Raw genomic sequence first — 14,674 nt, 5'->3', positions numbered from 1 at the left:
GTTGACATTTTGACAGGGAATGCGACTGATGATGCGATCAGGATAGCCTTTTCAATGGCCCCTCTTTATGTTGTTTTAGCTACTGTTCTGGTTGTTGAGCTCCTTTATTTTCTTCTCTCTTATTTTCCAACATTTATTTAGAAATTCCTTTGTATTTTCAAAGTGTTTTCCTTGAACAGCCCAAAAGTAAACACATGATTTATCGCTTGATGATGCAATTGGGACAGTGTTTTCAACGACCCCTCTTTATGCCGTTTTAGCTACTGTTCTGGTTGCTAAGCTCCTTTATTTTCTTCTCTCTTATTTTCCAACATTTATTTAAAAATTCCTATGTATTTTCAAAGCATTTTCCCTTAAACAGCCTGAATTTAAAAATCACATGATTATCAATCGATGATGTGATCGGGATAGCCTTTTCAACGGTCCCTCTTTATGTCATTTTAGCTACTGTTCTGGTTGCTGAGCTCCTTTATTTTCTTCTCTCTTATTTTCCAGCATTTATTTAGAAATTCCTTAGTATTTTCAAAGCGTTTTTCCTTGAACAGCCCAAATGTAAACACATGATTTACCGATATCACAGCTTTCATTAATGCATTAAATATTTACTCTTTAAGGCTTTCATAAATATTAATATTTATTTAAAATTATTATTGTGTACTCCATGATAGGTTAGATGTTTAATGGGCAAACATGAAATGTTCTCTGTTGAGTCACTTAGTTGTCCACACTGTTTTGTACCTCATCTGATGGGCGAGAATCCGTACCCCAAATGACAATGTTCATTCCATCTATGACAAATAAATATTAATCAAAGTCTAAAAACAGTTTATAAATCAACCAAAACACAAATTTAAGGCCAAAATATCATTAATATCAGTAAAAAATAAATAAATAAATATAAATCCATCGCAAAACTGGGGGTAGGCCTACGATGGGTGGGGTAGGGTGGTATTTCTACCCCATTACTATTCCAGGGAATTGGATCTAGGGGTATTGTAAATCGGGGTTTGCTTGTACAGTATTGCCACCGACCACAAAACAGGAAATTTCTTGGACCCTTTCTGTGAGTGGGACTTGCCAAGATCCCTTCATCAAACCTAATTTTGTAATAAACTTTGCACTAGGAAGTGGGTAAGTGTCAGTCTTAGTAAGGGAGCTGACTTTACAATAAACAATACAAAAACGATATGACCCACCGGGTTTTGGAACCAATATGACCGGGGAGCACCACTTGCTTTGACATGGCTCAATTAACCCCTGGTGCAACATGTAAGTCAGTTTCTCTTGGATGATGGTCTGCTTCAGAGGACTTGCCCGGTTAGGTGACTGTTTTACAGGGCTGGCATCTCCAACATCCACGTCGTGCAGTGCCACTTCTGTCTGTCCTGGGATGTCCCAGAACACATCAGGGAACTTCCTGAGAGGGGCAACAAGTTTGGGACACCGCTCTGCTGTCAAATGGGAGAGTTTATCAGTTAACGTACTCCATCCGTCCTGGTTTTTTCTCCAACCAGTCATCTGGTTCAAAGTCAAAGGGTAGCCCTCGTCCTCTCCTAACTCGATAGCCAACACCATGCATGCAGCACTAGAGGGGTCCACATCTCACCTATGGTACTCCTTTAACCCCTTTGCGCCCAGGACATATGTATTTTCGTTTGCAAAGTGCTCAGTAATGTTGCCCATAACGTAGCCTTTTATGTCCCATAACATCTGTATGTACTGGGATGTAGTTTATTGGCCTATATGCATTCTCTGAGCCTGGTATACCTCACTGGGAAAGAAAAATAAGCTCCACCCACCAACCAATGACAGCTCAGACAAATGATGTCATCTGAAATGTCACTGCTCACCACAGAAGTTTTATTGGCTCTTACTTTATACTTGGCTCTCAGTTTGTGTCTGGCACTCAAGGAAGTAGGATAACGTCGATAGTCGTATCTGTGCATTGCCATACTGGGAATTAATTGTGATTTTTTTCTGTGATTGTTTTCAGGAATACGTAGCCATGTCAGACAGTAGTGACGAATACAGTATTCTGATGCATCGTATGTGCTGGGGGAGTCCAGCGAGGATGACAGTACTGACAGTGAGTTATCACTAAGTGATAATGAATTATGGAGGAAAGATGACCCGATTGAGGAGAGTGGGTGGAGGTTTCTGGTTGACACTTTTACAGACCAAGGCCAGACGCCCATCCCGCCTTCAGTGACGGTGCTGCCCAGGATATGAGGCCTGCTACTTTTGCTACTCCTGGGAGTTCTTTTAGTCATTTTCTTGATGATGAAGTGATGTCAAAATTATGTTCATGGGTGAATGAGAGGGCTGATGTGTACTGGGCTGTCAATCCTAGTAAAAGTAAAGTATATGGCCTAAAATGGAGACCAGTTACAACTGATGAAACGCATGTTTTCACAGGACTACTGATGGTGATGGGGGTGTTGCAGTACCCAGATATGCATATGTACTGGTCTCACAGTGTGCGTTATGGAGGTCCAAAAATATTTTGTAGTGATGTGATGAGCAGGAACAGATTTCTTACAATTTTGAAGTTCCTGAGGTTTTCCTCTGCTGCAACTGTGAAGAAAAATGACCAACACACCAGGACTGAACCCTTTTTGGAGCTACTGAGGGAGAGATGTCAGTCAACAATGTGACCAGGCTAACATGTTGCAACTGATGAGGCACTAATTTTGTGGAATGGACATCTTGCACTTAGACAGTTCATAAAAACAAAAAGAGCATGTTATGGCATCAAAGTGTTTGTACTATGTCCCTCTGGTGATGGGTGTGATGGCTATTCCTGGAAATTTGATATCTACTACAGCAAGGGAGAGTTCAAAGTAGAGGACCCTACAGCAAAAATCCTCACCATATCAGAAGACAATGTTGTGCACCTCATGAAGGATTTATTAGACCATGGTCAACATACTGTGACAGATAACTGGTATACCAGTCTCCGACTTAGTGATTACTTGCTAACATGTAACACCATGTTGACTGGGGTAGTGAGAAGTGGCAGAGGGCCTCCCAAGAGTATTATGACAGAGAAGTTAGAGAGTGTTTGCGAGACAAGGAAATACCTTCATTGTGAGGAACCATGACAAAAAAGAAGTTACAGTACTTACCACAAAATATACAGCTGGCATAGTTGAGAAATGTACGACATACTTTGGAGACAAAACTGTGTTCTACAATAAATCCTGCATACTGAGAAATAAAACAGTAGAATGGGAAACATTGATATGGCTGACCAATTACTGGAGCCGTATGCCTTTCAAAGGAAGAGCCTTGCCTGATTCAAGAAACTTGGGGCTCACTTCATTTTTTGGAATCTCCTAAATTCATTCACTGTGTACAGAAATGGTTCTCGGTACGAAGGGGAATTTCTTCAGTACATAAAGGATGTCAGTCAGTAGTGATTGCGTGAGAAAAGTCGTGGTGCTGAGGCTCTCATCAGACAGGAGGAGGCCATGAACATGAAAAGGCCTATGAAAGCAATCAAAGTAAAAGAACTGTGTCATGCCTGGGTCTGCCATGCAAAGTTGAGGAAGCAAAATATATGCCAAGTGTGCACCAGGAAGGAAAAGAAGGGAAAGGACACTGTCTACTACTGCCCTGGGTGCCCTGGCAGGTCTGTGCTCCATGGACCACTTCATGGTGAAATGGCAGAGGATTCACAGCCAGGGCCAGGTGGTGTGTCACAAAGCCAAGAAATAACTAGAACACCCCAACACTTTCTTCATCAAGCCCCTCCACCGTATCCCCTGACTTACAGTAAGATATGTTTATGTAATGAATATATATGTTAAATATATTGCATGTATAAGGAAAGGGAACATAATGACACTTAACTGGAGACAAAATAAGTATTTTCTGTTAAGTATTCTTTATGCATGCTTATGGTCTGGAGGGTGGGATGGGAGGGCTACGTGACGCCCTGCAGCATGAGTGTGAAGGGGTTAACATATTTACATGGCACAATCTTCGTTTCTTCCTCAGGTCTGGGGTTAAGACGACATAATTTACTTCACCTACCCTCTTCTCTACTACATATGGGCCCACAAAACTTGCCTGCAGAGGCTGACCATGAATGGGACGCAAGACAAGAACCTGACTTCCTGGGTGAAACACTCTGTTCCTAACTTTCTTAGAGTGGTCATGCCTCCTCTTCATCTTCTCCTGAGATGACTCAAAGTGTGCTCTGACTACTTCCATCCTATAGGCCAGTCTTTTTTAAAATTCTGACACATGTTGTAGCAAGGTAATTTGGTCATCAGCCTTGACCTATTGCTCTTTAAGTAGTTTAAGAGGACCTCTTACTTCATGGCCAAAGATTAACTGAAATGGGGAGCAGCCCAAGGACTCACTCGATGTCCCTCTGGTTGCAAATAGTAGGAAGGGCAAACACTTGTCCCATTCATTTTCACTAACACACAACTTTTCAAGCATACTCTTCATAGTCTGATGATACCTCTCTAATGCACCCTGACTCTGAGGATGAAATGCTGAGGAAGTGATCTGGGAGATTCCTAGCTCCTTCAGAGTTTGTCTAAACAGTCTGGAATTAAAATTACTGCCTTGATCTGACTGAACTTCCTTAAGGAGACCAAAATGGGTAAAGAAAGTCAGCATCTCCTTTACAACCAATTTAGCTGAAATATTTCTGAAGGTAATGGCTTTGGGATATCTAGTGGCCATGTCTAGCATTGTAAGGATGTACTGGTGGCCAGAGGAGGTTTTAGGCAAAGAGCCAACAATGTCCACAATGACTCTACTGAATGAAGCCTCATAAAACAGGTAGAGGAATCAAAGGAGCCGCAGGGATGGACTTACTGCTCTTTACTGACTAGCTGACAGGTGTGACATGACCTACAAAACTGGGAGACATATCGACGGATTCCAGGCCAGTAAAAATGCTGCCAGATGCAGGATAGTCTTCCTCACCCCAAAGTGACCTGCTAAAGAAGACTCAAGAGCAATGAACATAATTTTTTGCCTACAGGGTCTTGGAACCATCACCTGATGCACAGTCTCCCACTCATCATCATAAGCAACACTAGGAGGTCTCCATCTTCACATGAACACATTGTTTGGCCTTAAATAATAACATTCCGACAATTCAGACTTACATTCATCTTCTCTAACTGCTGAGTCAATTAGAGTGGCTATCTCCAGATCCAATCTTTGCATATCAGCTAACCTTGCACTTACATGTCTGGGGAGAATCATCAACCTCAGAGTCAGCCCAATATCATCGTCCGCATTGCCACTGCCATTACTGTCAACATTATCATGGCTGGCTTGCGCCGACACAGCTCTAATTACAACACAAGCGGGAAACAATTTATGACATACAGCTTCTACCTCTTTAGTCCAATCCTCACTCGGGGGGGTCTTTCGACACGCAGGGAACAGCACTCACTTGTCCTCCTGCCAAGTCATTATCCAAAAGGAAAGTGACCCCTTGTACAGGCAGCTGGTCAACAACACCTACACGTACTGAACCAGTAAGTAACTCTGACTAGAGCTTCACCTCAACTAAGGGAACAGATACAAACTTAGCTATACCCTGCAAAAAGACACATTCATTAGGGTCAGCTAAATCAACTATCCCCTTCAACAATAGTGACTGTCAAGCTCCTGTGTCTCTAAGTATAGTGGCTTCCTTACCACTTTTCCCATCAAGTGGAACTAACCCCTTAGCTATGAAGGTAGCAAATAAATGATCTGGGAAGGAGTCACTTTGTGTACTGCTTGGGGGAGGACACTCTGATGGAATCTTATTACCACCCTCACATGATCCTGATGGTTGCACTGCTCCAGTCTTACTAATGTCTAACAATGGCTCTACAGGAGTCTGACTGCTCGACTCTGGCCTTATCAACAACATACACCTGCTGGGGGGGGGGGTCTGACTACCGCTAACAATATCTGTGGGTGGCTGCCCTCTGTTGGTGTCAAAAGATCCCCAAGAGTTTACCAGAGTAACAGGTTTCACGTTGGAACTTTTCCCTAATTTTTTTTCCAGCACCAATCCTCCAAGTGCCCTGTTTTCTGGCATTACTGGCAAAATCTGACACTTTTTCTTGACCCTCTGCCAACACTGTCCTCATTTACTTTTGTGGAACTAACATGCTCTGGGGTTGCAGTGTTCCCAGAAGTGTCACTTGACATTAACTTGCGTTTGCCAGAAGATGGGTTCACAAAAAAATGGTTGGTTCACTCTCTTACCCTTGACAAATGACTGAGGCTTACATTCATGCTTATGAATTCGTTTCGTTTTCGTTTCGTTTTTAAAGGCTCCAACATGCTTGCATGTGTCGGCCTTGGTCACCTAATGGTGGCTCTCCACGCTGCACGATCCATTGCAGCCTCCCAGTTCAGTCCCTTAACCCTAAGGTCACACTTAATGACCTCGTCCCAGCTAGGGTATCTAAATCTCTCCCTACTAAGTGCGTAACAACATCCCTATCTATGTTACCAGTGAAGTTCTCCAAGATCATTCTCTCAATTTAGAGAAATAGTCAACTTTCTTACAATGTAACCATTGATCAAATATGTCTGTGAGTATGCCAGCGTATTCCACATGAGTCTGATCTTTTTCTTTAAAAGAAGATCTAAATTTAAGCCTATATGCCTCTGGAACAAGCTCATATGCTTTGAGACTGATGTTTTTCTTTAAAAGCAGATCTAAATTTAAGCCTATATGCCTCTGGAACAAGATCATATGCTTTGAGAATGGTATCTTTTAAACAATCATAGTTTAGTACATTCATCAGCTGATACAGAAATATAAGCCTCTTGGGCCTTTCCTTTCAAAACACTCTGCAGCAATACTGACCAGGAGTCTTTTGGCCAAGAGAGACAACCTGCCACATTTTCAAACATTTGGAAGTTCTCAGTGACATCTTGCTCATTAAAGGGAGGTACTAACTTAATGTTCCTGGTAACATCAAAAGATTCCCTGGCAGACGAACTACTAGCTCGAAGTGAACTACCAGGGTGCTTCAGTCTGAATTCATGATCCATTTCCTTTTGTCTCATTTGAGCTTGTAATTCCAGTTCTCTCATTTTAGCTTGCAGTTCTTGTTTTCTAATTTTCGCTTGTGATTCTTGTTCTATAATTTTAGCTTGAACTTCCAGTTCTCTCATTTTAGCTTAAGCTTCTAGTTCTCTCAGTTCAGTTCTGGCTAGCTCAAGTTGCACTTTGTCACTAGTATCATGAGCAGAAAAATCACTGGGGCCAGGTATCTCTGATGCCAAAACCTCAGGGTCAACACCTTGTGCCGTATCAAGTGGCTCAGGACTAACTACGGAGGACTCACTTTGCTAAAACATGGTGTCCAATATTAGATCAAGTAAATAAGTCATAGTGATTGTGCCAGAAAATATCAATTGTAAGGCCTGGGCAAGCAATATGAGCTCGTGTTTTGTGAGTGTTTTCACTCTGGTTGGGGAAGGTTTAGAATCCAAAGATGTTTTCACATCACTATCACTCATTAGGTCCATGACTACTGATTATAGTGGAGTAGGTAAGAGTAGGCACTGTGTATGTGGCCAAGGTTGCCAATATTATGTCACAGAGCTATCCTGGCAGGGTCGCCAACTTGTTATGGGCGCATATATTATGGTGCACTCTTAACCCTTAATTAATCACCAAAAGGGGTAAGGTAAAGCTCACAGCAAAACTAACTTACTTTACTTTACACTGTAACATACACTCAAAAAGAAACCACTGTTTGTTTACAAAAAAGGGGTATTCACATAGGCCTCATAATACAAATATAAAATGAATTATTTCTCTTACCTAACCATATTATCATCGGTGGAGGCTACGTACCTGCACAACTTGAAGAACTTGGAGAACTTGTCAATGACATAATTCAGATATAATCCACACAATAGTGTTATATGGTGAAGTGAACCAAAAAGGGGAAATGGTGCACAAACAGTGTATTTTGTAATCAATGTAACGTGTTTAGTAGTGTGTGAAAATATGCCGAAAAGTGCCACAAAAAAGTCACTCTCTCGCTATTCCCTAAAGCTTTCTAGTAGCTCTACTCCGCCTCTCCAGGCTAACTAGTCACCAGGCTATCTTAATTATAACCTAAAGACAATCTCAAACAATGGAGGCACCTGCTACGAATTAAAAGTTATCACATCCTAAACATAGCCAATAAGGTGCCGCCAAGAAGGCAGTTCTGGACTGTTATCGAAAAATACTCTCATTTTGGCCTCCCACACGATACCCACTTACAGTCAAGGACAAAGGTCTCTCCTCCGTTGTTCAGGGAAAAACATATAATGTTATTCTGCCCAGAAGCAGAAAAACTAAAATCTTTTAATGATCTCTTGACAGCTGAGCAAACAGAGGGAAAATAGTGAGGTCCTGAATTCTTCAACTAGGGGCAGCAAAACTGTTAAGGAAACCCTTAAAAAATTATTTAACGTTCTTGATGGCTCATCTTATCTTCCTACTTTATCTTCACATCTCCTATTTCACCAATTCATCACTAGGTAACTACACCAGTAACAGGGTTGATTTAACATGTAAAGCGATGCATTTCTGAGCCTTGGGTTTCCCCCCCTAACCAAGTCCTAAACCCACCCAAATGAGTCCAAAAACAAGTTTCTGGTTAACCTAAACCCCAAATAGCTTTAAAACAAGCTAAACTAAGCCTAAAAGCAGTTCATAACTCACCTAAACCCAAAAATAAAATCTGAAAATCATTAAAATTAACTCTGGAAAAAATCAAACTTAGTAAACTGTACCCCAAAATAACAATGTTCACCCCACTTATGACTAAAACACACTAAGCCAAGTCTAAAAACAGTTTATAAATCTACCTAAACACAAAATTTAAGTCTAAAATATCATCAAAATTGGTTAAAAAAAAAAAAAAAAATATATATATATATATATATATATATATATATACCGAGGTTTGGCCATCGCTCTTTTTTTTCTATGTGTCCGACTCTGGGCATAGGCTTCATAGCCTGTTCCCAAGGCCCAGTAGTCCTCCTACATACTATACACCTCTACATGTCACCACTACGACGCTAACACCCACCGTCCATACTGAAAACATGATAGGGCTGTCTCATACAGGACTGGTGTATTGGTATTAGCAGGGGTATTTTTACAACATGTTGGCAGGTCTTCTGGTAGATCAATAAAGTCTGCTTTTTATGAAATTCGAATCCTTAACCTATTCCCTGCCCCAGTGGGGATTTGAACCTGGGTCCGGTAGGACTGCATGCCACCTCTCTACCAATCAAGCCATCGTTTGGCAGGGTAGGGTGGCATTTCTACCCCATTGCTAAGCCAGGGTATTGCATCTAAGGGTACCATATCTCAGGGTCTGTCTGTATATGTCTGATTACTACATGACAGTATTGTGATACCAACCCTAACGTATGGAAGTGAAGCTTGGACGTTGTTGGAAGGACACAAGTCAAGAGTGAGAGCAGTGGAAATGAGTTATTTAAGGGGAGCCTCTGGAGTCACATGGAGAGACAGGCTGACGAATGAGGATATAAAGGAGCGTTGTGGTTTGGATGTGGATGAGATAGGAAGTGTTATGAGGAACACAATGAGGTGGTTTGGCCATGTGGAGAGGATGGAGGGTGAAAGACTGACGAAGAGAATGTGTGTGAGTGAGGTGGAAGGGGGAAGAGGGAGGGGGAGGCCAAGGATGAGATGGAGGGATGGGGTGGAGAGGTATATGAGAGAGAGGGGTGTGAGTTGGGAGCAGGGCAGTGAAATGGCGGGGGACAGGGCGACTTGGAGGCGATTTGTTTGTGGCCACCCCAAACGGGATTGAGGCGTCTGGCAATAGACAGATAGATAGAACTGTACATAATTTACAGTAGGGGTATTGTCATTAATGGGTAGGTAAGGGGGAATGAGGCAGCTGACCCCAGAACCAATTACCACTTATTACATGCATAGTATACACACAAGTTTCATGATTTTTAGTTTCGCCACGCGATTGTGGTACCAATTAGGCATGACACTGGCGAGTGCACTGTAAACCTGGGAGGATCTACTTGCTAAAAATAGGGCTGACCTGATCTGCTAAAGTCAGAACATCGATTAAATGAAATGCAAAGTCTAAAAAGTTCAGCTGAATGGACGGCAACAGATATGAATGGGCATGAATGGATTTGAAAGCCCTAAACCTAATGATCTGAATGGACCTAGATGATACCTGCCCTGATATGGCCTAGCTGTGCCTGAATGGGTGCAAAGGACTGAAATTATATATGTGACCTAAGCTGATCTGAACAGATACAGTGGGTTGGAGAATATGAAGAGTAAGAAGGGTCATAAGTTGCCACACCATGCCTCACTAGATCTGGAAGGGCCTACCTTGACCTTCTACACTATGAAGACAAAAGCAAATTATGATGGAGAGACGAAACTAATATTTTACTTGGGACAGATACCTGATGCTGTACCCTTGTTAAAAAAGCATCCTTACTCACGTGAATGCTGGACTCCACAATCAGTAGAGCAATTCGAATAGCGTTGGTCTTCCATATTTCGTCATCCATTGTGTCAAAATGACTCGCATCATTTTAGTAAGGATACTTTTTGAGTGATATTACAAACAAAGTTACAAACCTTATTGTTTTTAACTCCCTCCACAGAAACTTTTACTGTATCTCCTTCCTTTCTAGCACCCAAAACTTTTGTGCTCAGTTTAAACTTGATTCCCTGTTTGGTGAGGATTCTTTGGAAGTTCTTTGATATTTCTCCATCTATACCGACACCACCTATGGCATCCAGGAATTCCACTGCGGTGACCTGTGCCCCAAGTCGAGACCACACTGAACCCTGAAATCAGACATATGTCAATTTTGGCTGTATGCATAAAATTCTAATAGCAAAAGGAAAGGCAAGTCCCCTAATTTTTTAGTGAAAATTTTATAGACTGCTCATGGTTATCATATTCAGCCTGCATTCCACATCAGAGTGAAGTCAACAATGATGTACAACTGAGGTATCAGACACAACCTATCTTCATCACCTGCTTCAAAAACTAGTGGCCTGTCCTCCCCCTCATGATATAATTTTAGCCATGTACGACTTGACTGAGCCAACCTATTACAGCCCCATCAGAGTGATAAAACTGCAACTATTACCTCTACCAAATATAAAGCCAGATAATTCATACTTAATCCATACTTACAAGTTCCAGACCTATGACTCCTGCTCCAATGAGAATCATCGTTTCTGGGACTTTCTTCAATTTGAGAGCACCAGTTGAAGAAACAATTGTCTCCTCATCAATTTCAATGCCAGGGAATGGTGTCACTTCTGAACCAGTGGCTATTAAGATGTTTTTGGCTTTCACAACTTCAGTGGCAGAACCATCTTCACCCAGGACTGTTACTTCATTTTGACTGGTGATCTTGCCATGACCCTGAGAAAAAATTTTGTTTTTAAAGCTACTTGCCCTTAAGATGCAGAAAATATCTCATTCCCCCCCCCCCAGGCTCTACAAACCCTATCTCACCCTAACCTACGGTGGGAAAAAGAGGTCTGGATGATGATAATGATGATGATGATGATGACAGCATCAACTGGCTAAGAACTCTTAACCCTTAGTGAAATAATGTCTTCATTGCATTCTGGATATGTCCAGATAATCTCACCCTGCCCTAGGGTGGGAAAGGAGGTCCAGATGATGATGATCTCATCCACATAAAAAAAGAAAAAAAAAAAAAAAAATGACAAGAACAATTATTTATTCCCAAGATTTCTATTTTAATAGTCGAGATGAATGGTTGTCCAAGGGTGCCAGTCATGGTGAAAGCCAGGAGTGCCATGCCTCAGTTCAAATCCTTCAAAAACATGCAATCAGTGGTGTACATCAGTCAACTAACTTTACTCTGAACTACTGTAGCCAAGCCTTAGGCCCCCATGCCTCAAAAAGGGTTAATAGGGGACTGGCTTTTATAGCTTTTGTCACCTTTAAAAGGTAACAAAATAACATTCACTACTGTATAACTGTATACTGAAATATGACTGTTCAATAAACTGCAATAAAATAGAAACAACTGTAAATGAACCACACATATTGAAACAACTGTCCATGAAGTCAAACAAAGTAATTCATTCATTCATTCATCATCCTATTCAGAGTTGCCCCATGAGAAGCATCGGAGCCCAGGGCTAGGCAACTTGGTCTTGACATTTAAGATGAGAGTGACCAGCCTCACTCATCCCTAAGTGGCATTACATGACCAATAAACCCCAACCACCCCTTAGTTATAAACCTGCACTGGCTCAATACGATTGGAGTGCCTTAATTACCCACTAAACCATCAAACAATGTAATTTAATTACATGGTTACTGCCCAGCTTAGTAAATATTTTCCTGGTGTACAGGAAACCATTTGGCTTGTCACTCACTGTAGAGTCACCTGTAGACAGAAGGTACACAAAAGAATGAAGGAAAGATATAGCTTAATACATTAAAAGTCCAATTATTCAGTATCTATGGGACCGGGCCGATACTGGGTACTCAGATTTCCCGAATAATAGAAAACTTACCCACTCAGTACCTTATATGTATTGGTGAACACTGTCATCACTACTATATTATTACAAATGTGTCTGGAGAGAGTATCATATACTTTATGATACTGTACAATACTGTAATCAATACTGTCCTATACCTGAATCCGGAAAATACAGAAAATAGTGAACGTATATAAGTGTAATGACACAGTAGGCCTACAAGTCACAGACAACACTTCCTGGGCTGCCGAGATGATATGGAATATTACTTACGCACTCAGTATCTTATATGTAATAGTGAACACTGTCATCACTACTTATATTATTACAAAAGTGTTTGGAGAGAGTACTGTACTGTATACAGTAGAACCCCATAATAGCTGAACTCATAAGTAGCAACTTCACTAATCAGCGATTTCTTCTATAAAAAAAAAAAATGTTGGGAGAATACAGAAAATAAACTGGAGGAATATGAAATGAATTGGTCAGGTCTTTCTGCTGAAAGTTAAACGTATATTTAGCTCTCATTCTCTTTTTCGTTTTTGTGTTTATATGTGAAAGAAAGAGTACTGATGCAAACAGTAATGTATTCCATTAACCCCTTAATAACCCCTGGTGTTGAACAATCTTTTACAGTACTGGTGTCAGTGAGGTCGAGTTGGCGCAAGCTATGAAAAACTGTGAACAATTATGGGATGGGAACGAATGTCACTGGTATGTTTACACGACTCGAGGCTACCATCCCATGCAGTCAGGCATTCGCTTCATCTCAGATGTTTCTGCTCATTTGGCACATGCACTGTAATTTTATCAATTCTTCCGTGAATCATAGCAATTCAAAGAATGGGTTTAGGGGGGGAAAAAAAAAAAAAAAAAATTGCTAGGTGCGCCAGACAATCCTCTTCACATCTTAAAGAAAAATGCATTGATTGTAGAGTTCTTAAAAAATTGTTCCGGGGCCGGCAAGGGGTGCCCGCAAACTTCTGAACCCACAGCCATTGAGGGTTTAAGCCATTAAGCCAGTGGTTTCCAACCTTTTCTAATTCTCATCCCCCCCACTGAATGACACGTTCCCTGCGCCCCCCTACTCCTTCTGAGGAGTAGACTGTAGCACCAGTCGAGCAGGGCAGTACTCCCGAGGTGGATGGAAAGCTGATGACAGGGAGTGCTGGAGCTCCCGTTTCATCAGCCCTCAGGACTAGTTCCAGACCATCCCCCTTTGCTGAACTTTTTCAGTGTCTCAGTTACACAGAGAGTAGGCCAGTATACTCTCCAGTACAAATTTCTCTAACTATCTACACCAAACTACATGCACAGTACACACTACACTTCCTATTCAAAATTTAACTAAAATGGCGTCTCTTCACCAAGCCTCGGAGTCCCCAGGGGGGAGGACCATAAAAGCCCCCACCATCCGCCCCTCTCCCGGTGATGACTCGAGGTGCCTGGAACCACTGTCTGACTCTCTTCTTCTTCATTTCTGCAACATTCGCGGCCTTTCCTCTAACTTTCGCTCTCTTGAGCACCACCTCTCCTTCTCTAAACCTCACCTTCTTTTTCTAACGGAGACTCAGCTGTCTGAGGCAACTGACAGCAAACCCTTTTCTGTATCCTCCTACTTTCTCTACACTCATTTCAAAGCCAAAGGTGGCTGTTGTGTATACATACGCAACGACTTATCTTGCTCTTGTGTTCCTGAACTCGATTCTTCTGAATTCTCTACACTCTGGCTTCGGCTTTCCTGTCATTCTCTGACTAAATATATCTGTGCTGTTTACTTATCCCCTAATTCTACTGACTATCAAAAATTCTTCGACTATCTTACTTCTACGATGGAACACATTCTATCCATTTCTCCTTTCTCTGAAATTTCCATTCTAGGAGATTTCAATGTTCACCACCACCTTTGGCTCTCCTCTCCTTTCACGGATCCACCTGGTGAACAAGCCTACATCTTTTCTATCCTTAATGACCTAGAGCAGCTTGTACAGCATCCTACCCATATCCCTGACCGCCTTGGAGAGAGCTCCAACATACTTGACCTCTTCCTCACAACTAATCCTTCTGCTTACTCTGTTAATCTTTTCTCTCCGTTGGGCTCCTCCGATCACAACCTTATCACCTTAACCTGTCCTATCACTC

The 14,674-nt window shown here is 41.7% G+C and overlaps 1 protein-coding gene across 2 annotated transcripts in view; it reads right to left on the bottom strand.

Moving 5' to 3' along the window:
* Positions 1-14,674, bottom strand: part of LOC145404661 (dihydrolipoyl dehydrogenase, mitochondrial) — a 140,198-nt gene that overhangs the window by 28,610 nt on the left and 96,914 nt on the right. For both annotated transcript variants that reach the window (XM_080276200.1, XM_080276201.1), the window contains exons 5-6: positions 11,199-11,432; positions 10,631-10,843 (exon numbers count right to left, since the gene is read on the bottom strand). In XM_080276200.1, coding sequence (XP_080132326.1) covers positions 10,631-10,843; positions 11,199-11,432 — 447 coding nt within the window. The remainder of the gene's footprint in view (positions 1-10,630; positions 10,844-11,198; positions 11,433-14,674) is intronic.

The sequence above is a fragment of the Coenobita brevimanus genome, chromosome 64 (assembly GCF_032717465.1).
Source record: "Coenobita brevimanus isolate Jiangsu-jjx chromosome 64, ASM3271746v2, whole genome shotgun sequence".
In the NCBI taxonomy this organism is placed as follows: Eukaryota; Metazoa; Arthropoda; class Malacostraca; order Decapoda; family Coenobitidae; genus Coenobita; species Coenobita brevimanus.
The sequence above is the reverse complement of the archived record's forward strand: the minus strand, read 5'-3'. Positions and strand labels throughout refer to the sequence as shown.